Raw genomic sequence first — 25,889 nt, forward strand, 5'->3', positions numbered from 1 at the left:
ATTTGGTTATATTTATGTATGGTTTGAATGATAATTAAACTTGATCTGGCTTGACAGGAGGTCCCTGATAATCTTGCTTACAGTATCTAACTAAACAGGTAAGCAACAGTCTTTCCCACATTATCTCCATTTCTAACAATGGTGCATTAGTTGGAAAACACTTCAGGACCTCTTGAAGTCAGGGGAACTGAATGTAACTAGACCTTTTTCTTCATTTAAGGTCTATAGAACTGACCCAGAAAGAGATATGGAGTAAGAGGTTAGAATAACATAGTAACAATACCTGAACATCACAAACCCCACTTGATGATTCAGTGTCACTGGTCACTGTAAGACTGCAGTCTTCAGTCTGAACCTGATCTACACGGCTCATTGTCCCATCCTCTGAGATCTGTGATTTCTCCGTAAGTTTATCAATACCTGAACACAGAGCAAAGAGAGTGAGTTCAGTGTTAAAAGAGCACAGCTCAATGATAACTGGTGACCACAGACAAGTTCAATGGTAACTAATGACAACAGACAAGCTCAGCAATAACTATTGACCAGAGCAGGGCTTACTGCCTAGTGGCAATGGATGGCAGTGTAAGAGCCAGTAGTGTGGGGGAATGACAGGGTAAGATCCTTGTCTGGTGTGGGACTTTTCTATAGTGGGGCTGTGTTTACAGGCAGTACCTGGGGTTGCCACGAGGCTGGTCTTCAAAGTGCCTGGTTCTGCAGGAGCCGCTGGCCGTGATCCTTCCATGGATACTCCCTCCTGTGAGTTAGTCCGTGAAATGGGCTCAGCTGATTTCTTCTTCTTCTGTATGGCTTTCTGGATGGCAGCAGGATCAGTTGGGAGATTGGCAAGCTGGTGGAAGACATTGCGCTTCCGAATGATGGCATAGACCAGGTTTGAATTTCCTAGAACAAGAAGAAATGGTTAAGTCTGCAGAAAGATTCATCCAAAAATCAGCAGCAAGCACCATCCCAATAAACAGGTCACAGCTATGGGGATTACCCCCACTAGTCCCTCATTATTCATTGAGATATGTACAACATAGAACAGCTTCCACAACTCATCACAAGCTAAGCAACACGTACAAACAAGCTAGATGAACTCAGTGGGTCGGGCAGCATTCATTGAAATGAGCAGTCCTGACGAAGGGTCTCGGCCCGAAACATTTCAATGGATACTGCCTGAACTGCTGAGTTCATCCAGCTTGTTTATACGTGTTGATTTGACCACAGCATCTGCAGTGTACTTTGTGTTTACTCATCACAACTAACCTCTGTCTTAACTCATTTGTCAAATATTAATAACTCAGCAAACATCTGATACTACATGGACCAAATAAAGCTCCCTCTGCAAGTCCCATCATATGTTCCCAGGACGGCAGTTAGACCCTGACCATTTTTAATCAATGCACATAGAAAACATCCTGTCCAGATGCACCATGGATTCGTATAGCAACCGCTGTGCATATGACTACAAGAAACTGCACAGACTTGAAGATTTAGCTCAGCGCAAAGCAGGAACCAATCAACCTCATAAATGAGATTACTTTTGAGGTGGTCACACAGTGCAGAGTTTCCCTGTGGCCATTCTCCTCAGCAACAAATATACCCCTTTGGATACTTTTCTTCATAAAATACTGCTGGGAAGATGACCTATCAGTGCACAACAGCATCAACTAGGCCAGTGGCACTCTGGCCAGCTCTGAGGCTCAACAGGGAAGGGTACAGTCAGATAGAGCGATAGTGATAGGAGAGTTGATAGGTAGGGAAATGATCATGAGATTCTGTGGCTGTGAAAGAGATGCCAGGAAGGTGTGTTGCCTATCTGGTGCTAAGGATGTCTCAGAGTGCCTGCAGAATATTCTCAAAAGGGAGGGTGAGCAGCCAGAGGTCATGCTGCATCAATAACGTAGGTAGGAAAGGGGAAGAAGTCCTGTGCAGCGAGTAAAGGGTGTTTATAAAAAGGTTGAATAGCAGGGCCTCCAAGGTAGTAATCTCGTAATCTCTGGATTATTCCCAGTGCCACGTGCTAGTCAGGGTAGGAATAGGATGATAGTACAGATGAATGAGTGGCCAACAAACTGGTACAGAGGGCAGGGTTTCAGGTTGTTGTATATCTGGAACCTCTTCTGTGGTAGGGGTGACCTGTACAAGAGGGGCATGTTGCAACTAAACTGGAGAGGAACCAATATCCTGGGCCAGGAGGTTCAATAGTGCTACTTAGGAGGTTTTAAACTCGTTTTACAAAGGGATGAGAATCACAGCACCATGTCAGAAAGTGGAGTGATGGAGAGGAGCATAGATGTCGGGGTGAGTAAACACAGGCAGGGCAAGGTAACAGGTATGATGGAACAGACAGTTTGAACTGTATGTATTTTAATGCTAGGAGTATGATGGGTAAAGGTGATGAACTTAGAGCATAGATCAGTACATAGATCTAGGATATCATGGCCATTAACATCTGCCGGACGATGCTGAGGATGTTCTACAAGTCTGTGGTGGCCAGTGCTATCACGTTTGCTGTTGTGTGCTGGGACAGCAGGCTGAGGGTAGCAGACACCAACAGAATTAACAAACTCATTCATAAGGCCAGTGATGTTGTGGGGGTGGAACTGGACTCTCTGATGGTGGGTCTGAAAAGAGGATGCTGTCCAAGTTGCATGCCTGTCATTCCTGCCTGTGGCCATCAAACTTTACAACTCCTCCCTCAGAGTGTCAGACATCCTGAGCCAATAGGCTGGTCCTGGACTAATTTCCATTTGGCATAATTTACTTATTATTATTTAATTATTTATGGTTTTATATTGCTATATTTCTACACTATTCTTGGTTGGTGCGACTGTAACAAAACCCAATTTCGCTCGGGATCAATAAAGTATGTCTGTCTGTCATGGAGACTTGGTTGAGAGAGGGATGGGAATGGGTGTTTAATATTTCAAGGTTCCGACACTTCAGAAATAAAGGAGGTAGGGGAGGGAATTAAAGGAGGTAGGGGAGTTGCACTACTAATCAGGGTCAATATCACAGATGCACTTAGTGGAGATATAACGGAGGGCTCACCCACTGCAATCATTCTGATGGGATTGTACTATAGACCCCCCCCCCACCCCCGAAAGCCTGCGGGACAATGAGGAACAGCTATGCAAGCAGATTAAAGATTTTTGTCATGGGGAACTTCAACTTGCCGAATATAAATCACACCTTCTGAGTGCAAGGGATTTAGAAGGGGCAAGATTTGTTAGGTGCATCCAGGAAGGTTTCTTAAATCAACATGTAAATAGTCTCACAAAAGGAGGACCTGTACTGGACCTGGAGTTAGATAATGAGCCTGGACAGGTAACCAACCTTTCAGTGGGTGAACAATGACCACAACTCCTTAAATTTTAAGATCGCTATAGATAAGGATAAGTATGGATTTTGTGAGAAAGTATTATAAAATGACTTGGATGAAAATGTAGATGGGTGGGTTAGTAAGATTGCAGACGATACAAAGCTTGGTGGTGTTGTGGATAGTGTAGAAGACTGACAAAAAAAATACAACAGCATATAGATCAGTTGCAGATATCAGCAGAGAAATGACAGATTGAGTTTAATCTGGCTGTCAACACTGATAAAGGAAAGATGCTTTACAGTGCTGATGAGCAGAGGGATCTTTGAGTTAAATTCATACATCCTGGAAGTGGCCACACAGGTTGATCGGGTGGTTAAGAAGGCATATGACATGCTTGTCTTTATTAGTTGACGCACTGAATTCAAAAGTCAGGAAGTTATGCTGCAGCGTATTGAAACTCTATATAGGCCAATTCTGGAACATTGCACACAATTCTGGTCACCCCATTATAGCAAGGATATTGAGGCTTTGGAGAGGGCACATAGAAGTTTGCAAGGATGCTGCCTGGATTAGAGGGCATATAATGAAAGGTTGGACAAACTTCAGTTATTTTCTTGAGAGTGCTGGAAGCTGAGGGGAGATTTGATAGAGGTTTATAAGATCTTGAGAGGCATAGATAAGATTAGACAAGCAATATCTTTTTCCAAGGGTTGAAATATATATCATTTAAGGTGAGGGTGTAATTTCAAAAGCAATGTGAGGGGCTGTTTTTTCCACAGAAGGTGGCCTTGAATGCGCTTTCTGGGTGGCAGTAAGAAGAAATGTTAGAGACTTTTAGTTAGACACGTGAATACGACGAAAATAGAAGGATATGGACATTGTGTAGGCAGGAGTGATTAGTTTAGTTAGCCATCTGATTACTAATTTGATTGGTTTGGCACAACATTATGGGCCTAAGAGCCTGTTCCTGTGCTCTACTGTTCTAACCACTATGGACTCTGTTTATGCTTCCCGCTGTGTCAGTAAAGTACCCAGCATAATCAAAGACCCCACCCATCCCGGACATTCTCTCTGCCTTCAGGCAGAGCATACAAATGCCTGGAAGCACGTACCAACGGGTTCAAGAACAGTTTCTACCCCACTGTTATCAGACTCATTTACAATAAGTTTGACTCTTGAACTCACAATCTACCTCATTATGATCTTGCACTTAATCATTTTCCTGGCAGATGGTGGAGGTAGAGACTCTCACATTAAGAACCATCTAGGCCAGCACTGGAATCACAAAGTTATAGGAAGCTACAGATCAATTGCTGATATTTGAGATTTGTATATATGACTAATTGATCATGGTGCTGAAGGACTTCTTTCTGTGCTTTATCACTTCAAGACTCTATGACACTCCAGTACCAGGCAGGGGCAGCATAGGTTAGACAAGGAGTAAAGTTCCTTTTGCACTGTCTCAGCATGTATTCCATCTGCAGCGTAATTATCAATTAAAATCGCAATGCTGTTCAACTCCAACTCCGTACATTTCCATAAGATCAAAAGACACATGGTTAAGACCTAAACATCCTCTACATAGCACCATCCAGAGACAGAGAAGCAGTTTCAGCGACAGGTTGCTATCAATGCAATGCTCCTCAGACAGGATGAAGAGGTCAATACTCCCCAATGCCATTAGGCTTTACAATTCAACCACCAGGAGTAAGATATGTTAAAGTGCCGGGGTTGATTGCATTTAATGTATTTAAGTAAACTACTTAAGAACTTTTTAAAAGCTATTATTAATGCTTTTTGAGAGAGTGATTTAGATGCATATCATATTTTTACTGAGTTAAGTATTGTATGTAATTAGTTTTGCTACAAGTGTATGGGACATTGGAAAAAATGTTGAATTTCCCCAAGGGGATGAATAAAGTATCTATCTATCTATCTATCAACTGCAACCTTCACAGTGCTTTAATATGATTGGTTGCCCGAACTAGACTATTTATGCAGTCAATATATTCAGTGATGACTTTAGTAGATACCTCCTGTAAATAATAAAATGGCCACCGGAGTGGAACTCAGTGTGGTCTTCTGCTGCCACAGACCATCGACTTCAAGATTCAATGTGTTGTGCGTTCAGAGATGCTTTTCTGTACACAACCATTGTAACACACAGCTATTTGAGTTACTGTCACCTTCCTGTCAACTTGAACCACTGTCCTCTGACCTTTCTCATTAACAAGACATCTTTGCCTGCAAAACTGCTACTCATTGGAAGTTTTTTTTAGGTTTTTTTGCACCATTCTCTGTAAACCCTAGTTTGTCGTGCGTGAAAATCCCAGAAAATCTGCCACAACAGACAGGATCTCCCGGTTGCCACCCACTTCAACTCTGCTTCACATTCCCATTCGGATATGTCCATACATTGGCATTTGGCATTCATAGCAAAAGGATTTGAGTACAGGAGCAGGGAGGTTCTACTGCAGTTGTACAAGGCCTTGGTGAGACCGCACCTAGAATATTGTGTGCAGTTTTGGTCCTCTAATCTGAGGAAAGACATTCTTGCCATAGAGGGAGTACAAAGAAGGTTCACCAGATTGATTCCTGGGATGGCAGGACTTTCATATGAAGAAAGACTGGATCGACTAGGCTTATAATCACTGGAATTTAGAAGATTGAGGGGGGATCTTATTGAAACGTATAAAATTCTAAAGGGATTGGACAGGCTAGATGCAGGAAGATTGTTTCCGATGTTGGGGAAGTCCAGAACGAGGGGTCACAGTTTAAGGATAAAGGGGAAGCCTTTTAGGACCGAGATGAGGAAAAACTTCTTCACACAGAGAGTGGTGAATCTGTGGAATTCTCTGCCACAGGAAACAGTTGAGGCCGGTTCATTGGCTATATTTAAGAGGAGGTTAGATATGACCCTTGTGCCTAAAGGGATCAGGGGGTATGGAGAGAAAGCAGGTACAGGGTTCTGAGTTGGATGATCAGCCATGATCATACTGAATGGCGGTGAAGGCTTGAAGGGCCGAATGGCCTACTCCTGCACCTATTTTCTATGTTTCTATACACGGTTTCCTCTACTGCCATGACGAGGCCAAACTCAGGTTGGAGGAGCAACACCTCATATACCGTCTGGGTAGTCTCCAGCCCCTTGGCGTGAACATTGAATTCTCCAACTTCCGGTAATTCCCTCCCTTTCCCTTCCCCCATCCCAGTTTCACACTGCCTCCTCTTCCAGCTGCCTATCACCTCTTTCATGATTCTGCCTTCTTCGACTACCCATAGTGCTTTCCCCTTACATTCCTTCTTCACCTTTCCTGCCTATCCCCTTCCTGCTTCCCCTCCCCCACCTCTTGATCCTGCCTCTTATTGGTTTTTCACCTGGCACCTACCAGCTTTCTCCTTCCCATCCTTCCCCTGCCTTCTTTATAGGGCACCTGCCCTCTCCCTCTTCAGTCCTGACAAAGGGTCTTGGCCTGAAACGTTGACTGCTCGTTTCCACGGATGCTGCCTGACCTGCTGAGTTCTTCCAGCATGTTGTACATGTTGCTTTGACCACAGCATCTGCAGTGTACTTTGTGTTTGTGCCCAGAAAATCAGTGGTTTCTGAGACACTCAAACAACCCTGTCCAGTCAAAGTCACTTAGATTGCATTTGTTCCTCATTCAGTGGCTGGAGTGTACATATTGTATGCAGTCAGAAAAATGAGTGAATACTCTGCTGATATTCTTGATATTTACAGAGGATACAAAAGTTGGTAACAAAATGAACAATTGATCTCCTGTTAACCCTTTTTCTGCAACACTGAAATTAAATTCAAATAGAAATGAGCTATATTCCACGATATTTTTATTATAGAATTTTTTTTACTAAAAAGGGGTCATTTTTGCAATGTGGTTTTCAAAAAACAAACTAAATATCCTAAAAAACTGCCTCTATTCATGCCCCTGCCTATCTTTCCCCTTTTGTCCAGTACATTTTCCCTCAATAATATTGAATCTGCTTCCACCACTCTTTTAGGCAACGCTTTCATATCAAAATAACTTGTTGCCTAAATAAATAAATAAATTCCCATATTAAAACATAGAAAACCTGCAACACAATACAGGCCCTTCAGCCCACAATGCTGTGCCGAACATGTACTTACTTTAGAAATTACCTTGAGTTACCTATAGCCCTCCAATTTTCTATTTAACCAATCATAAATTTCCTGTGTGTCACTCAGTAACAATCATGAGTAGAATATTTGGATAAGTTTTGCCTTGTTAGCTAGTGATGCCAAAGCTGGTTATTCCATCATCACTATACCATGGCTAGCTCAGACTTACGGCAAACCTGCACCTTGGTAATGGTATATTACCATACATCTATCAGAGGCTAACACTGTTATTTATGGCATTTTTAATTTCTTGTGACTCTCTTGCGATTTTTTCTCATATTGGTACCCTTTGGTTATTGTTGCTTGTGGCACTAAAAATACTTACTTCCTATATCAGTGTATTTAATGCCTTTAATGTAACACACTGGTATACAAGTGTGCCTAATAAAGTGGCCACTTAGTCCATGCCAATTAATTTACAATGTAGTATCTTCTGACATTCAAAGCAACTTACAGAATAATAATAATGCGAGTCCACACTTACCATCAAATTGGTACTGAATGATGTTATTGAAGACTTCCAGAAGGAAGAAGACCAGGTGGTGGTTCTGAGATGCTGAGAACAAAAACCAAGTTGTAGAGAAGGCTTCCAGTAGGTGCAGCAATTTATTTGCAGCAACCATGGACAAACTCTTCAAATACGGAGAGACTATAACAAAAAATAGATACACACTAAACACGTAATCCATTTCAAATCTATTATTTTTCATCTCAGGCGAATCATACAATTCTTTACTTGCATATAATCTCAGGGTGTGGGACCTATAATACAGACATTGGTAGCCCATCCCTAGTTCCCCTGATCTGTGATTGGGAAGTAAAAAATCTAATCTGAAACAAAAACATAAAATGTGTTAACTCTTCGGCTCAATGAGATGGAAGGTCATGAAACTGAAAAGCTATCTCTTTCTCCCTCCATCCCTCCTCACGCCTCCCACAGATGCAGCCTGACTTGCTGAGTGTCTTCATCATGCTACTTTCTCTCCAAAACCCTGGGTTGGAATTTCATGTAATTGTACACTCACCTCAGATGGGAGTTAACTGTCTGCAACACTGAGGTAGAACCAATCACACACAGATGAGAGCAGTTAGGGTATAGAGTGTTGATGGTCCTTACTCAGGCAAACTTGTTCCTCATTGGATCTGAATCCCAGTGGAACAGGATATACATTCTGTTCCTTCAGCCCTCTGTGAGGCTGCATGGCTCACAACCTTCCTAATCCATCAGCTAGTCGGCTTGGAGAGCCCTATATGGATGGTCAGCCAGGCAAGGGGCGGACCTCAAGGATTACTGATGCAGACCTGTGTCCTAAACTGATCATTACAAGGAATGTAAGGAAGTAAGGAATGGTATGTGTCAGAAATGAAGAGGAATAAGGGGAAAGTTTCAAGAGACACAAGTAAGTTTGCCTAGGAACAAAAACCAGGGAAGGTTATTCCATAGCCTCACTCGTGCAGCCAGGTTTCATGTTGCGACCCTTCAAAAATCATGCATGCTTGTGTGCATGTAGACCTACACACACAGCTCAGCTACTATAACAGCCATTCCTATCAACAATGTTCTGTAGGACACAGTGGCAGCAAACAGAGTGCCAGCTCAGCAGACAGTAAATGCATCCATTAAGAAGTAAATAGTTTCAACAACGGAGGAGTTGTGACAGGTATTGAATATGCTGCAAAATCTTTTAACAGTAATGGTATGATATCTAAATAAACAGATTAATATGGCTTGCTGATGATTAAAGAATGGGAAAACTCCTACTCTTCTTCAGAAGTCCTGGGAGATCTTTTATATTTCTGAAATCACAGGTGGCAGCTAATTGTAGTGTCTTCTCAGAAAGGAGACACCTGCAGTACTATAATCCTGCAAACCTAGATCATAAATTCAGCACTGCATTGGGGCTTGAACCCATGTCATTGGTTCAGAGGCAAGGGTTCACCTTGGTTATGGATGGTTAATCCATCAAATCATTAGTAAAAACACAATTTATTGTTATTAAAGAACATATTTCACATAATAGTGAGTAATTCCTGAGGCATACCGTTAACAACAATAGTGAGTAGACAATCAAACAAAGGCTGCAAACGCTGATGCCCACTTGTGATAATCTTGTGAAACACCTGCCATAAACAACAATGATACTAGATTCAGAGCAGGTAATTCATATAAAGCTATGATCTTCCCTCCCCACTAGAAGTCCCTATAATATACGCAGTCTGCTTGATTTGCACTCCAGTACAATCCATATGAAATACCTCCCCATTTTGTACACACATGCAATTTCAGCCCCACATCATAGCTCCCTCCCACCATTCTACTGTTTCCCTTTGCTCCTCTTTTAGCATTCACTTTCATTCTCCTGCATTCACTCTTCACACCTTCAACACAACTGCCACGTCTTTGGTCAACTGTTTCACCTGCAACTAGAGAAGGACAGGAGGCAGTGCTGGAGGAATAATTAATTTGAAAGATTAAAACTGAAATGTCTATCTGCTGTAGAATCTGTGGGTCAAGCAGCATTAGGACTACTGCAGGTTTCAACCCAAATCTTCAAAAATTCCTTTCCTCCCACAGATGTTGTTCAACCTGCTGAGTTCCTACAACAGATTATTACTCCAGATTTCAGTACTTGCAGTTAATTGTCATCTCTAAACTGAAATAGTCAAATTCTGTTCAAAAGATCATTAATGCTTTATGTAAATAGCTTTGTGTTGTACCATGTACAATCCCAGAATCTCCCAAGCTATTTTAGACAATGGAATATCTTTGAAGTGCATCTACTGCAGTGATGCAAGAAATGCATGTCATTTCATGCAGATTCCCTGATAAACCAATGAGTTAATTAATCAAAAAAATCTATTACTGATGACTATTAAATTAAATTAACTTTGGCCCAGATATCAGAATTCTTGGTCTTCTCCAAAATAGTGACATGACTTTGTACATCTGGGTGGCTCAGTGTCTCATTTGAAATAAGCATTTTGGTCAGACCTACTGGAATTTCCCCAGTGTAAGAATTGACTCAGTGACAGTGGATTGTCTCAAATGCCATTGATATTACAAAGGAAAAGGTAGTAGGCACACTCAAAGGTTTTAAGGTGGAGAAGTCACCTGAACCAGATGGACTACATCCCAGAGTCCTGAGAGAGGTTGCTGAAGATATAACAGATACATTAGTCATGATCTTTCAAGAATCACTTGATTCTGGCATGGTCCTAGAAGACTGGAAAATTGTAAGTGTCATTCAACTCTAAGAAGGGAGGAAGGCAAAAGAAAAGAAATTATAGGCCAGTTAGCCTAACTTCAGTAGTTGGGAAAGTGTTGGAGTCTATTATTAAGGATGAAGTTTTGGAATATTTGAAGACAAATGATAAAATAAGTCAAAATTAAGCATGGATTTTGTAAAGTGAAATCTTGCCAGACTAATTTGTTAGAGTTCTATGAGGAAGTAACAATAAGGGAGGAAAGGCAGAAGTAGTAGATGTCATTTACTTGGATTTTCAGAAGGAATTTGATAACGTGCCATACATGTTGCTGCTTAACAAGATAAAATCCTATGGCGTTACAGGTAAGATATTGGCATGGACAGTGGAATGGCTGACAGGCAGGAGGCGTCGAGGGGTCAGTATTGGGACCACTATTTTTCACATTGTCAATGATTTGGATAATGGAATTGATGGCTTTGTGGCAAAGTTTGTGGATGATACAAATATAGGTGGAGGGATGCTGAGGAAGCAATGCGATTGGAAGAATGGGCAAAAAAGGAGCTAGATGGAATATAGTGTTGGGAAATGTACGATAATGCACTTTGACACAAGAAACAATAGTGTGGACTATTCTCTAAATGGGGAGAAGGTTCAAACATTAGAGGTGCAGAGGGACTTAGGAGTCCTTGTGCAAGACTCCCAGAAGGTTAATTTACAGGTTGAATCTGTGGTAAAGGCAGCAAATAAAGTGTTGGCATTTATTTCAAGGGAAATAGAATATAAAAGCAAGGAGATAATGCTTTAAAAAACACCAGTCAGGCTACACTTGGAGTATTGTCAATAGTTTTGGGCCCCAAGTCTCAGAAAGGATGTGTTGTCATTGGAGAGAGTCCAGAGGAGGTTCATGAGGATGATTCCAGGAATGAAGGAATTAATATGAGGAGAGTTTGGCAGCTTTGGGCCTGTACTCACTGGCAGATGGAGTTCAACCCGGAGAAGTGTGAGGTGGTACACTTTGGAAGGACAAATTCCAAGGCAGAGTACAAAGTAAACAGCAGGATACTTGGAAGTGTGGAGGAGCAGAGGGATCTGGAGGTACATGTCCACAGATCCCTGAAAGTTGCCTCACAGGTAGATAGGGTAGTTAAGAAAGCTTATGGAGTGTTAGCTTTCATAAGTCGAGGAATAGAGTTTAAGAGTCGCGAGGTAATGATGCAGCTCTATAAAACTCTGGTTAGGCCACACTTGGAGTACTGTGTCCAGTTCTGGTCGCCTCACTATAGGAAGGATGTGGAAGCATTGGAAAGGGTACAGAGGAGATTTACCAGGATGCTGCCTGGTTTAGAGAGTATGCATTATGATGAGAGATTAAGGGAGCTAGGGCTTTACTCTTTGGAGAGAAAGAGGATGAAAGGAGACATGATAGAGGTATACAAGATAATAAGAGGAATAGACAGAGTGGACAGCCAGCGCCTCTTCTCCAGGGCACCACTGCTCAATACAAGAGGACATGGCTTTAAGGTAAGGGGTGGAAAGTTCAAGAGGGATATTAGAGGAAGGTTTTTTACTCAGAGAGTGGTTGGTGCGTGGAATGCACTGCCTGAGTCAGTGGTGGAGGCAGATACACTAGTGAAATTTAAGAGACTACTAGACAGGTATATGGAGGAATTTAAGGTGGGGATTACATTGAGGCAGGGTTTAAGGGTTGGATCAACATTGTGGGCCGAAGGGCCTGTACTGTGCTGTACTATTCTATGTTCCATGAATTTAGAAGAATGTGGGGAATCTCACTGAAACCCACCAAATGCTGAAAGGACTAGATAGGATGGATGTGGAGAGGATGTTTCCTATGGTGGGGCTACCCAGAACTAGAGGGCACAGCCTCAAATTTGAGGGGTGACCTTTTAGAACAGAGGTAAGGAGGAATTTATTTTAGCCAGAGAGTAGTGAATCTGTGAAATGTTCTGCCACAGACTGCAATGCTGGCCAAGTCCATGGATATATTTGAGGCAGAAGTTGATCACAGGGCATCAAAGGATATAGCAAGGAGGCAGGTGTATAGGGTTAAGTGGGATCCGGGATCAGCCATGATGGAATGGTGGAGCAGACTTGATGGGCTGAATGGCCTAATTCTACTCCTATATCTTATGGTCTTATGGACAACACAGAAAGTAAATGTTCTTAGGACACTGTTTTGAAGAGAGTCCTTTGTGTCCTGGAAAAAAATTATTTTCCAGCCAGCAGAATGGAAACAGATCCCCTGCTAACTATTTACCTGACTACAAAAGCAGCTACAGTTTAAAAGTACCTAATTAATTACAAAGTGCTTTTATACATTTAAAAAAGTGTTTAATTGCCTATCTGCCTTTCTTTTACTATGGTTTGATTTAATTATTTAGCGTCACAGCTGGAGTAGTCTCTTCTGGCCCTGCGAGCCATGCCACCCCAGTAACCCCTGACAACTCCAATTAAACCTAACCTAATCAAGGAACAACTAACAATAAACAATTAACCTACCCAGTACGTCTTTGGACCGTGGGAGGAAACTTGCGCACTCCATGGGGAGGGCACACAGACACTCCTTACAGAATGGCTGCTATGCTGCCATGGCACCCAAAACTCTTATTCAATTTCCCAATTCACTATTTGGGATGTGAGCTTTCATTCTCTGACTACAAGTAACACCAGGGATCACTGATACATACAACAATAAGAAGGTCAGCATGTGTTCCAGTGAAGACCGGGATGTCCATGGGCACACGAACCGAGTAAGGTTTGTTCAGTCGGACACCGAAATTACGCTCTCCACTGAGAAGCAGGAGGATGAAGACCCCAATGTGCATCAAACCCACACGTGCTAAAAGAGGAAAGGAAAATTATTCTGAGACATTCCTCCCTTCCTTCCTGCCAGTTAGGCTGACACCCCTAAACATCAAAGTATGAGTGGTTGAAGGGTAATCGCCTGCATAATCATGCTTTATGTCTGAGCACAACTAGTACGGCTTCCAAGCACCCCAGGATCAGTCAAGCCTCATTCACTCAAACTCAAAAATGGGTGTCCATCTCTCCCAGGGCCCCAAGGCTATGGCAATCTGCCCAACATTATTTGACTTTAGATACCAAACCACTTGGAACTGGGATATCATTATCACATATACCAACAAACAGTGAAAAGCTTGTCTTGCATACTGTTCATACGGATCAAATTATTACACTGCGCATTGAAAAGAGTAGAACAACTATAATAGTAGTGAATAGATCTGGTACCATCTTGCATAATCCTTTTTGTTTCCATCTACTGCTCAATTTGCTTCACTAATCTATTCATTGTGGCTTAGAAATAAAAATGACATTATTTTTGAAACACGAGCTATCTTGCACTCATGCACTGGGAAAATCTGGCCAGCCCAATGAAGAATTCAATGATGGTTTACATAAAATAATTATTCAGTCAATAGAGTCCCAATCCATTACATAAACTGGGCATAGCGTAGCAGTTTGCATAACACTGTAATAGTGCCAGCAGCTCAGCTTCAATTTTGACACTGTCTACATTCTCTCCATGACTGCACAGGCTTCCTTTGGGGTGCTCTGGTTTCTTCCCACATTCTAAAACATAGATTAATAGGTTAATCGTTAACATGGGAATATTGGGCAGTGCAGGCCCATTGGGCTGGAAGGGCTTATAACTGTGCTGTACTCTAAATAGAGATAAAGCTACAGTTTAGTGCTTTGATGAACAATGACGGTTGTCTAAGGTTCCTGTACAGTCTAGTCAGAATGGTGATGAAGGTATATGAAACACTTGTGTGTCAACATTAGATAAGTTGAAATCACCTCCTATTGCAAGCCCATCACTCTTACAGCTTTCTGCGATCTCCCTACAGACTTGCCCATCTAATTCTCACTGACTATTGGGGGCCGAGAGGAAATCCCTCTTGTATACTGATATTGCCTTAATGGAAGTTGTATAAGCAAAGTAGGTGTGAAGCTTACACTGGTCAGCTCTAGCGTCATTCAGGTAATATAGGATGGGGACCAGGATATCCAGTACATCACTGCTCTTCAGCACAAAGAAAAGGAATTTCTGGAAAAGAAGAAAACCAGATTAGTCAAGTCACATCGTTTCCAACAGCTGCATTTCACTGTTATCCACTAGAGCCAATACATTGCTGGCTCTGCAAACTTCTTACCCAAACCAGCGAAATAATTTAACATAGAGCACACTTGAAGTACACAAAACAGGAATGCAAAACTCTGCAATAGAACAGACCTGCAGATCTCTCCCCGCCATCACAATTACTCTTCCACTTGCTCTGAGTGTCACAGTGACCCACTTCTCTCCCCACGTGCAGTGATCCTCACTGGGTATCAATCCCAGTGACCCTCCTATCTTCCCTTCCAGACATAGCAGTGGCTCCTGCTGAGTACAATTGTGCTAATCAATCTGTTATAATTTATTCTTACCTAGAGTCACGGAAATGTACATCACAGAAACAGGGCCTTTGGCCCATCTAGTCCATGCCGAAGCATTTAAACTGCCTACTCCCAACAACCTACACCAGAGCCATAGCCTCCCATCCAGGTACCCATCAAACTTAGTTTAAACATTGAAATCAAGCTCACATGCATCACTTGCACTGGCAGCTCGTTCCACACTCACAACCCTCTGAGTAAAATGGTTTCCTCTCATATTCCCCTTAAACTTTTCATCAAATCTCTCCTCAATCTTCTATGTTCCAAGGAATAAAGTCCTAACCTATTTGATCTTTCCTCATAATTCAGGTCCTCCAGTCCCAGCAACATCCTTATAAATTTTCTCTGTATTCTTTCAAACGTATTTACATCTTTCCTGTAGGTGGAGGACCAAAACTACACACAATACTCCAAATTAGGCTTCACCAATGCCTTATACAACTTCAACATAACATCCCAACTCCTGTATTCAATACTCCAAATTTATGAAGGCCAATGTGCCAAAAGCTTTCTTTATGACCCTATCGACCACTTTCAATGAATTTATGGACCTGGGTTCCCAGATCCCTTTGTCCTTCAGTGCCCTACTGTTCACTGTGTAAGATCTCCCCGGCTGGTCCTACCGAAGTGCAACACTTCACACTTGCCTGCATTAAATTCCATCTGCTATTTATCAGCCCATTTTTTTCAGCTGGTTCAAACTGAGCTGCAGGCTCTGATAGTCTTCCTCGCTATCCACTACACCCCGAATCTTGGTGTCATCTGCAAATTTGCTAATTTAGTTAAATACACTATCATCCAGATTGTTGATATAGATATCAAACAACAATGGACCCAACATTGATCCCTTTGGCATTCCACTAGTCACAGGCTTCCAGTTAGAGAGGCAACCATCTACTACCAATCTCTGGATTCTCCCACAAAATCAATGTCTCATCCAATTTACTACTTCATCTTGAATGTTGAGCAACTGAACCTTACTTTGTTGAAGTCACAGAGTTTCCAGAAGAGAACCAGGAGCTCTTGGTGGAACTGAATTTTTTTGGTCGAGTTGGGTAGGTATGTCTGCAGCAGTGGATTATTAAGCAGGCGAGCAAGGCCCTTCAGAATGAACTGAAAATCCTGTGTAGTAAAAATCAGAAATAGTTACTTATTTTTTGCTGTCAGTGAAGCATCAGAAAGCTTCAGTACTCTTAGTACTAATACCCTCAGTACTATCAACAAGGTTCAAACCCTGGGTGTCTGTACCTCCCTCTGCAACTGGATTCTTGACTTTCTGATTGGAAACTGCAGATAAAGCAGATTGGAAATAGCAACTTCTGCTCATTGAGAATCAATACTAGTGCACCTTAAGGATCTGCGTTTGCCTGCTGCTCTACTGTCTCTACATCCATGACTATGTGGCTAGATACAGCTCAAATGCCATCAATAAATCTGCTATTGTGGGCAGAATTTCAGATGGTGGCCTGGAGGCGTACAGGTGAGAGAGATCAGCTGGTTGAGTGGTGTCACAACAACAACCTTACACTCAAGAGCAGTAAGTCCATGAAATTGAAGAAGGGGAAGATGAAGGAACACACAATATTCCTCATCGGGGGATCAGTGGAAAAGGTGAACAGTTTCAAGTTCCTGGGTGTCAACATCTCTGAGGATCTCTTCTGCACCTAACGTATTGATGTAGTTACTTATAAAGAAAGCATGTCAGTGGTTACATTTCATTAGGAGTTTGAGATTTGATATGTTACCAAAGACTCTAGCAAATTTCTACTAATGTACGGTGAAGAGCTTTCTAACCGGATGTATCACCGTCTGGTATGGAGGGCCACGGTACAGGATTAGAAAAGCTGCAGAGGATTGCAAACTCAGCCAGCTCCATCATGGGCACCAACCTCCCCAACATTGAGAACATCTTCAAAAGGTGATTCCTCAAAAAGGCAGCATCCATTATTAAGGATCCCCATCATCCAGTCGTTTCTTATTGTAATTTTTATGTTTCTTGTTTACAGTGGCATGCAAAAGTTTGGGCACCCCTGGTCAAAATTTCTGTTACTGTGAATAGCTAAGCGAGTAAAAGATGACCTGATTTCCAAAAGGCATAAAGTTAAAGATGACACATTTCTTTAATATTTTAAGCAAGATTACTTTTTTATTTCCATCTTTTACAGTTTCAAAATAACAAAAAAGGAAAAGGGCCCGAAGCAAAAGTTTGGGCACCCTGCATGGTCAATACTTAGTAACACCCCCTTTGACAAGTACCACAGCTTGTAAACACTTTCTGTGGCCAACAAAGAGTCTTTCAATTCTTGTTCCGGGGATTTTCGCCCATTCTTCCTTGCAAAAGGCTTCTAGCTCTGAGAGATTCTTGGGCCGTCTTGCATGCACTGCTCTTTTGAGGTCTATCTACAGATTTTTGATGATGTTTAGGTTGGGGGACTGTGAGGGCCATAGCAAAACCTTCAGCTTGCGCCTCCTGAGGTAGTCCATTGTGGATTTTGAGGTGTGTTTAGGATCATTATCCTGTTGTACAAGCCATCCTCTTTTCATCTTCAGCTTTTTTACAGACAGTGTGATGTTTGCTTCCAGAATTTGCTGGTATTTAATTGAATTCATTCTTCCCTCTACCAGTGAAATGTTCCCCGTGCCACTGGCTGCAACACAAGCCCAAAGCATGATCGATCCACCCCCGTGCTTAACAGTTGGAGAGGTGTTCTTTTCATGAAATTCTGCACTCTTTTTTCTCCAAACATACCTTTGGTCATTGCGGCCGAAAAGCTCTATTTTAACTTCATCAGTCCATAGGACTCGTTTCCAAAATGCATCAGGCTTGTTTAGATGTTCCTTTGCAAACTCCTGATGCTGAATTTTGTGGTGAGGATGCAGGAAAGGTCTTCTTCTGATGACTCTTCCATGAAGGTCATATTTGTGCAGGTGTCGCTGCACAGTAGAACAGTGCACCACCACTCCAGAGTCTACTAAATCTTCCTGAAGGTCTTTTGCAGTCAAACGCAGGTCCTGATTTGCCTTTCTAGCAATCCTACGAGCAGCTCTCTCAGAAAGTTTTCTTGGTCTTCCAGACCTCAACTTAACCTCCACCGTTCCTGCTAACTGCCATTTCTTAATTACATTATGAACTGAGGAAATGGCTGCCTGAAAACGCTTTACTATCTTCTTATAGCCTTCTCCTGCTTTGTGGGCATCATTTATTTTAATTTTCAGAGTACTAGTCAGCTGCTTAGAGGAGCCCATGGCTGCTGATTGTTGGGACAAGGTTTGAGGAGTCAGGGTATTCATAAAGCTTTGAAATTTACATCACCTGGCCTTTCCTAACGATGTTTTCAACATACAATTGTTCAAAACAAAAATAATACACTAATCTTGTTTAAGCTGTTGAAAAGAATGTTTCATCTTTAACTTTATGACTTTTGGAGATCAGTTAATCTTCTACTCACAGGCAGGTTCGATTTTGTCATTTAAAAAAAAAAATTGGATAGGTATATGGACAGGAAAGGAATGGAGGGTTATGGGCTGAGTGCAGGTAAGTGGGACTAGGTGAGAGTAAGCGTTCGGCACGGACTAGAAGGGCCAAGATGGCCTGTTTACATGTTGTAATTGTTATATGGTTATATAGACAGAGGAGACACCTGTTGGTGGAAGGAGAACGGGCTATGGAAGGCAGGATGGAGTAAGTGCAAGAGAAATAAGAATAATTGGTTTGGCAATTATAGTACCAGCTACCCACCCTGCCAACAACACCTTTCAGATCTGTGGGGAGTGAGCTTATTCATGGTTAAAGAATGACTGGTATGGTTGTTGTTACCCTGGGTTTGTAATACCCCTGATTAGGAAGTACCCCTCTTTAAGAAACCACCCACATTGGAAAAAGGGGGAAAGCAGGCACAAGAAGAGGGCAATCTCTGAAACGGAGTGATTTTGGATGATAGTACAGTCTGCCCTCCTTATCCGCGAATTCCGCATGCGCGAATGCAACCAACTGCGAATCGCTAAAACCCAGAAGTGCTCTTCCAGCACTCACTGTTCGAGCACATACAGACTTTTTTTTTCGTCATTATTCCCTAAACAATGCAGTATAACAACTATTTTACATAGCATTTACGTTGTATTAGGTATTATAAGTAATCTAGAGATGATTTAAAGTATACGGGAGGATGTGCGTGGGTTATTGTGGATTGGGATCGAAAAAGATCGGAAGTTCTCTTACTCAGTACGTCGGAACAGGTACATCCGGTATTATTTAGTGTCAGTTAGTCGAATGTTTGGCTTAGTATATAGTATGTTTTACCTTTCTATGCATATAAAACACTTAAGAACGTATGTTTCAGCGCCGGGCTCGGGAACTTTTTCTCGAGTTCAATCCAGTGACAGACCGCTATCGAGTGCGCTCTCCACTGTGCCAGGTTGATATGAGGATCAAAAACCCAAAACCCCAAAACCCAATAATTAAACCACTGCGTTGCTTAGTAATAATTGTAGCTTTCATCAGGGCACAGCCTTTCTCACTTTATCCATTAAAATTGTTCCAATCATTGACAGACTGCAGCCTAACAGTTTTCCAATGACTGACGGCGTTTCACCTCTTTCCAATCGCTTTATTATTTCCACTTTATTTTCAATCACGATCGTGATTATTTTCGTGAACAGAAACACTGCGGATTCAGATCTCTACTGCTGGGTCCTAATGTCCACCGCACTGAGGCAGGTTAAATAAGGTCTGGGATTCCGCTGGGTCCTAAGATCCACCGCATTGAGACAGGTTGAATAAGGGACTTGAGCATCCGCGAATTTTGGTATCTGTGAGGGGCCCTGGAACCAATCCCTCGCGGATAAGGAGGGTCGACTGTAGTTTCCTCTTACGGGGCTGCGAAGGTGGCTAGGGAATTGATCAATTCTTCCCTCGAGAACCTGACGAATGCAAAAACAAAGAGGCTAGATGGAACCCGACAGGCTCTAGAAGCTGTCACAGTGGACACCATAGCCCTGAGAAAGGTGGCTCTTCAGAACAGAATGGCCCTTGATTTCCTGCTGGCTGACTTGCGCTATCATAGGGCAGGAACGTTGCACATACATACCAGACAAATCAGAAAATATCACTAATCTTGCAGACCACATAAAGAAATCAGTGACTAAAATAAAACAGGTGGGCAGGCAGTTCCACAACTATAACCCATCTGTGGGAGAATGGTACATTATGGGGTAATACTTGTAATCGTGGGATTCAGTCCTGTTGGTCACACGGACTGCAGTGGAGGTAGAAGGAAAACTCGACTGGATACACACCACTCAGTGCAAACAGCACTACAAAAAAAGAAAGGAACAACAGACTTGAGTGAATAGCCACGAGATTCCTTTGTGCCCTACTATCCTCCAGAGGACAGGACCCGATGACTCTTGCCCCCATGTATGTACGAAGACCAGCTGGAAGGCCTAGAACCTCTAGGGAAGGGGAGGAGGAAGAGGATAGTAGTGATAGCTATGATGAGGAGGAATGTCTGAAAATGCACCTTTTTCCGAGGGTTATGAGGTCCCCTTCCCAGAGTTAGACTCAATGAGAGAATATGAATGTGAGTAGGGTAACCAATACGAGTGTTGATCTAGATCAACAAGGACGGATTTGTGGAGGAAAAGGGCTGATGAGCTACGAGACTAGGGTCAAGCAGACTGCAAAGCAAAAAGAATTGTGTGCAAATAGAAGAATGTTAAGTGCTAAATCTTGCGAGATAAGGTAAGAGTCTAATCTGCTGCTACCCTAGAAATAAGAACTAATGTGCTGAGTTTGCAAGATTGTTTAACTTGTAGCTGCTCCTTTCTCTCAAGTTTTTTTTAAGTGAATGGTAACATATTGTTAGAGTGGTAATATTTCCATACAATGCTTGGATATATTATAATAAGTCTGCTGTTTCTATGCTGAACTCTATAAAAGGATGCTATTCTAACAGGAGAGTAGAGTCGGGTGCTGGTGGAGACCAGTCCTCTCTCTCCTTGGTACCAAGTAAAATAAAGGTCCCAAAACAAGACTCAGAAGTCGAGCATTTTTTCATATGACTAAGGTCAAATTTCCACAACACTCATTCTTTTGTGGCATAGTTCAATTAGTGGGCAACCATTGCAGTTCGAGGGCTCCACCTTTGTGCAGTTTCATCGATCAGGAGAAGTTCCACAGCACAGACAAAAGGAAATAATTAAAGCTTTAAATATTAAGGGACAGATAATGTATTTGGTGTTCAGTATTTTTTTTTAAATACAAAAAGCTGACGTCAATGCTACCACCACAGATGAATAAAGTCACAAGAAACAAGCTGGTTATCAGGGGCCAACCATTCAACGGGGACATAATCGATAGTGCAAAGGGCAGCAAGGGACAATTCAGATGATGTAAGGAATAATTAGAAAGTCAAAGAGGAAGAAGGACACTCAGTTATCAATGAACATGAAATGGTGACATACTCATTAAGAAACTCGAGCTGAAGACTGGGATATTCCACAGCTGTAGAATTTAAAGTCAGTTAATTAGCACCAGTGCAGACAGAGTAACTGGACTGCAATAAAGATCCATCTGATTCATTGATCCCAGAGGAAGGGGAATCTATTGCCCTTACCTAGCCCAGTCTGTACATGACCCCAGGCCCTATCGAGTGAGTCTCTTTTAAACATCGTCTGATATGAATATAAGTAAACTGAAGAATAGGTGCTCATCTTTTTAAAGATGATTTCATTCCCTTTATAAATTCACAAAATGAAAGCAATGGACAGGATGTAAATAAATATCAAGGCGGAATAGGAATAGGGTGCTGGGGATAAAATTGCAGAAATATTAAGTGATTACATTACAACTAAACACATTCAGTGCGATGCAACTACCTCACAGCTCCAGCCAGCTGGAATTAGTTCTGACCATGAGTTCTGTGTGTATGGACCTTATATGTTCTCCCTGTGACCTTGCAGGTTTTCCCCTGATGCTCCAGTTTCTTCTCGCATCCCAAAGACTTTGACAGTTGATAAATTAATTGGCTGGTGTAAATTGTTCCTGGTGTACCTGGGTCCCAGAATCTGGGAATAATTGAAGGGAATATTTATTTATTTACTTATTGCGATACAGTGTGTAATTGGGGAGAGTAGGGTTAGTGTACTTTGAAGTTTGATGGTTAGCATGGACTTGCAGGACTGAAGAGCTTTCTATTTTGTATGGTTCTATGGCAACAACTATAAAGAAAATTTAACATAAGGAAAAGAATTAAAACACTACAAGACGAAAAGAAGTCAGGAATCAAAACTATAACGATAAACTATTTATAGAGGGGAATTCTTTCATGACTGCCCTCAGTAAATTGATTAAGATATAGAAAAATGATTGTAAATAAATATAGCGGACCCATGGGCATCTGCCTCCGTGTTAGAGACCCAGGCTCAAACCTGACATCAGGTGTTGTCTGTGACTGGTGGAAGAAAGGTGGTTGTAACCTATCCCTAGTATGTAGGCTGGTGATAAAATCTGGGAGGAGCTGCTGAGAATGAGGTGAGAACAGAAAATGGGATTAATGTAAATAGATGTCAGATAGTTGGCATGGACTCAATGAGCCTGGGTTTGTGTGCCAGCTCTCAATTAGATTAATTTACCAAGATATCCAAAATTCCGGATAAGATGTTGCATGATATATTGATATTCCTCATGACAAGGGAGGAGGTCATTTGTCCCATCATGTCTGACAACTCTCAGAGCAATGCCGTTACATCCACCTTACTTCAGTACTCTACAAACCCATCTTACTCTCATGTCAACAACTCCACTCTGATAGCAGGTTTATAGATGGAGTTATGGGACAAACAACAGAAGGGACTCAAATCCTAAAGATAAAGAAAGAGTACATTAATTATTTCAGTGTTATAATCTGAACCACACTATGCTGATGACACTGTTTTGAGGATATTGTCAACACTGAAGGAGCACAGTCACAGTACTGAAACAAGCCCTTTGGCTCACCATGTCTATGTTGACCACCAAGTACCCTCTGTACCAATCTCATTGTTACATTTTGGTCCACAGTCTGCTATGCCAAGGAGATTGAAGTTTTCATCCAGATTCTGTGGAAATGTTGGGAAATTCTGCCTCCATCACTCTCTAAGGCAGTGTATTCCAGATTATAACCATTCTCTGGGTAAAAAAGTTCTTCACCGGATTACCTCCATGACCTTACCCAAACCTCATGCCACTTGCTTCAGACATCTCCATTGCTATCTACCCTATGAATGCCTCTTATAATTCTGTACATCTCCATCAGTTGCCTCTGCTCCAAGAAAAACAAGCCCAGCCTCTCCTGACTTCCCTCATAACTGAAACATTCCATCCCTGGCTATATCCTAGGGAATCTCCTCTGCACTTTCTCTACAGCAATGACATCTTTTTCATCTGTGTGTAGTGATTAGAAACACACACAGTAGTGTCTTTTCCAGTGTTTTAGAAAGCTCCTCTTATATTGAATGGTTAGCTAATAAAGGCATGTCGAAATACACTTTCTTTATTATCAATCTACAAGTGCTTCTATCTTCAGAGATCCTTAGACTTGTAGTCTCTATATTCCTTAATACTCCTAGGGTTCTACCATTGATTAAATTGGTCCTACCCTAATTATGTGAATCACATCCCACTTATCAAGATGACATTCCATCTGTTACTGTCCTGCCTATCTTACCAAGTAATCAATATCATCCTATAACCTACATCCATGCTTCTCATTATCAATAATGCCACCAATTTTTTGTGTCCTTAATCAATCCACATACCCTTTGATGTTGAGTTGCCACACCTGCCTTTCAATGTCAATGTCAACAATGTCACTGTAATTGTGAAAAGATATTTCCACATATTCCAAGTTCCTCTGCCTTACCAGTCAGACTTGTTGCAATAAATGCAATTTAGCCATTCTTCCTATGTGCCTTATCATGCCCATGCCTGCTCTGCCAACTGGACTGGCTTGGTTTGCATCTATTTTTGACTGCCAACTCTGCTAATTGCTTTCTGTCCCCTTTCCCCTACCAAATTATTTAAAACCCACTTCAAAAGCATCAGCAAATCTGCCACAGGATGTTGGAGCTGTTCTATTTGTCCAGCTTGTACAGGATCCACCTTTCCCAGAAACCTTCCCAGTGACTTCAAAATGTAAGATTCCTATCACCACCACAGTGAATTCCCTCTATTCTTATAGCTAGCAACACCTGACACTAAAGGTAATCCAGAGATTACAACCTTCAAGATCCTGCTAATTAACTTGCGACCCAATTCCCTACAATCACTCCTCCTTTCACTAATGCCTTTATAATAACCAGTGTAGACCATGTCCTGCCCATTGTCTGGTAAGTGTGACACTATTATAGCTCCGGGTGTTACAGAGATAGAAGTTCAATTCCATCACTGTTCTGCAAGGAGTCTTTGTCAATCCACTCCGTGGAATGGATGGGTTTTCCTGGGTGCTCTAGTTTCCTCCCACAGTGTAAAGATGTACCAGGTGGGTTAATTGGTCATTCTAAATTGTCCCATGATTAGTTTAGGGTTCACTGGGGTTGGTGGGGTTTCTAAACCGGTGTGGCTCAAAGAGCCGAGAGGGTCTACTCCAAGCTGTATTGCAAAATAAATAAAACATTACAGGATAGTACAGGTCACGTTTTAACTTACTCTCAGATCATTCAACCCTTCCCTCCTACATAATCCTCCATTTTTCTATCAGCCATGTGCCTATATAAGAGTTTCTTAAGTGTCCCTAATGTTCCACTACCCACCAAGTGCTGGCAGGGTGCTCCATGCACCCACCACTCTCTGTGTAAAGAACGTACCTCTAATATCCCCCTTATACTTTATTCCAGTTGCTTTAAAATCATGCACCGTTATATTAGCCATGGGGTGCATACCACGTGCTCTGGGTGACTTATCTACCTTCAGATATTTCAGATTCCCAAAAGCTTTCTCCCTAGTAATAGCATCTTCACATACTTCTGCCCCACTTTCATTCTTAAACTTCCAGCATACTGCTCATGTTTTCCACAGTGAAAACAGATATAAGATGCTTATTCAGTTCTTCCACCATTTCCTTGTCCCTCATTACTACCCATCCAGCACCATTTTACAGCAGTCCAACTCTCGCCTCTCTTTTACACTTCATATATCTGAAGAAACTTTTATTCTATTTAATATTACTGGATATTCCATCTTTTCCATCTTGATGCCGTTTTAGTTGCCTTCTGTTAGTTATTAAAAGCTTCCCAGTCCTCTAACTTCCTGCCAATTTTTGCTCTATTATATGCCCTCTTTCAAGTTTTTCAGTTTTTATGTTGGCTTTGACTTCTCTAGAATACTTCTTCTTTCGGATGTACATCCTGCACCTTCCGAAATGTTCCCAGAAATTCCAGCCATTGCTGCTTTGCCATCATTCTTGCTAGTATTCAGTTCTAATCAATGCAGTGTGTAGTGAGACTATGAGTAAGGACAGGCAGATGATAGGGGTGAAATGAAGTGTAACATGGGGGCAAAATCAAAAAGATGACGAATACAGGTGTTATATTTGAATGTATGCAGTAAAAGGAACAAGGTAGATGATCTTGCAGTGGAGTAAGAGATTGGCAGCTATGATATTTTGGACATTAATGAGTCATGAATGAAAGATCATAGTTGAGAGCTTAACATTCGAGTATACTTCTTGTATGGGAAGGACAGGGAGG

General features: G+C 41.8%; 1 protein-coding gene across 2 annotated transcripts in view; it reads right to left on the reverse strand.

The window, feature by feature from the left end:
* The window catches only part of LOC140714928 (protein HID1), a 278,586-nt gene that overhangs the window by 118,561 nt on the left and 134,136 nt on the right, over window positions 1-25,889 (reverse strand). For both annotated transcript variants that reach the window (XM_073026599.1, XM_073026598.1), the window contains exons 9-15: window positions 16,146-16,286; window positions 14,685-14,775; window positions 13,394-13,545; window positions 9,524-9,602; window positions 7,966-8,130; window positions 673-900; window positions 284-420 (exon numbers count right to left, since the gene is read on the reverse strand). In XM_073026599.1, the coding sequence (XP_072882700.1) occupies window positions 284-420; window positions 673-900; window positions 7,966-8,130; window positions 9,524-9,602; window positions 13,394-13,545; window positions 14,685-14,775; window positions 16,146-16,286 (993 nt within the window). The remainder of the gene's footprint in view (window positions 1-283; window positions 421-672; window positions 901-7,965; window positions 8,131-9,523; window positions 9,603-13,393; window positions 13,546-14,684; window positions 14,776-16,145; window positions 16,287-25,889) is intronic.

Source organism: Hemitrygon akajei, chromosome 22 (assembly GCF_048418815.1).
Source record: "Hemitrygon akajei chromosome 22, sHemAka1.3, whole genome shotgun sequence".
NCBI lineage: Eukaryota > Metazoa > Chordata > Chondrichthyes > Myliobatiformes > Dasyatidae > Hemitrygon > Hemitrygon akajei.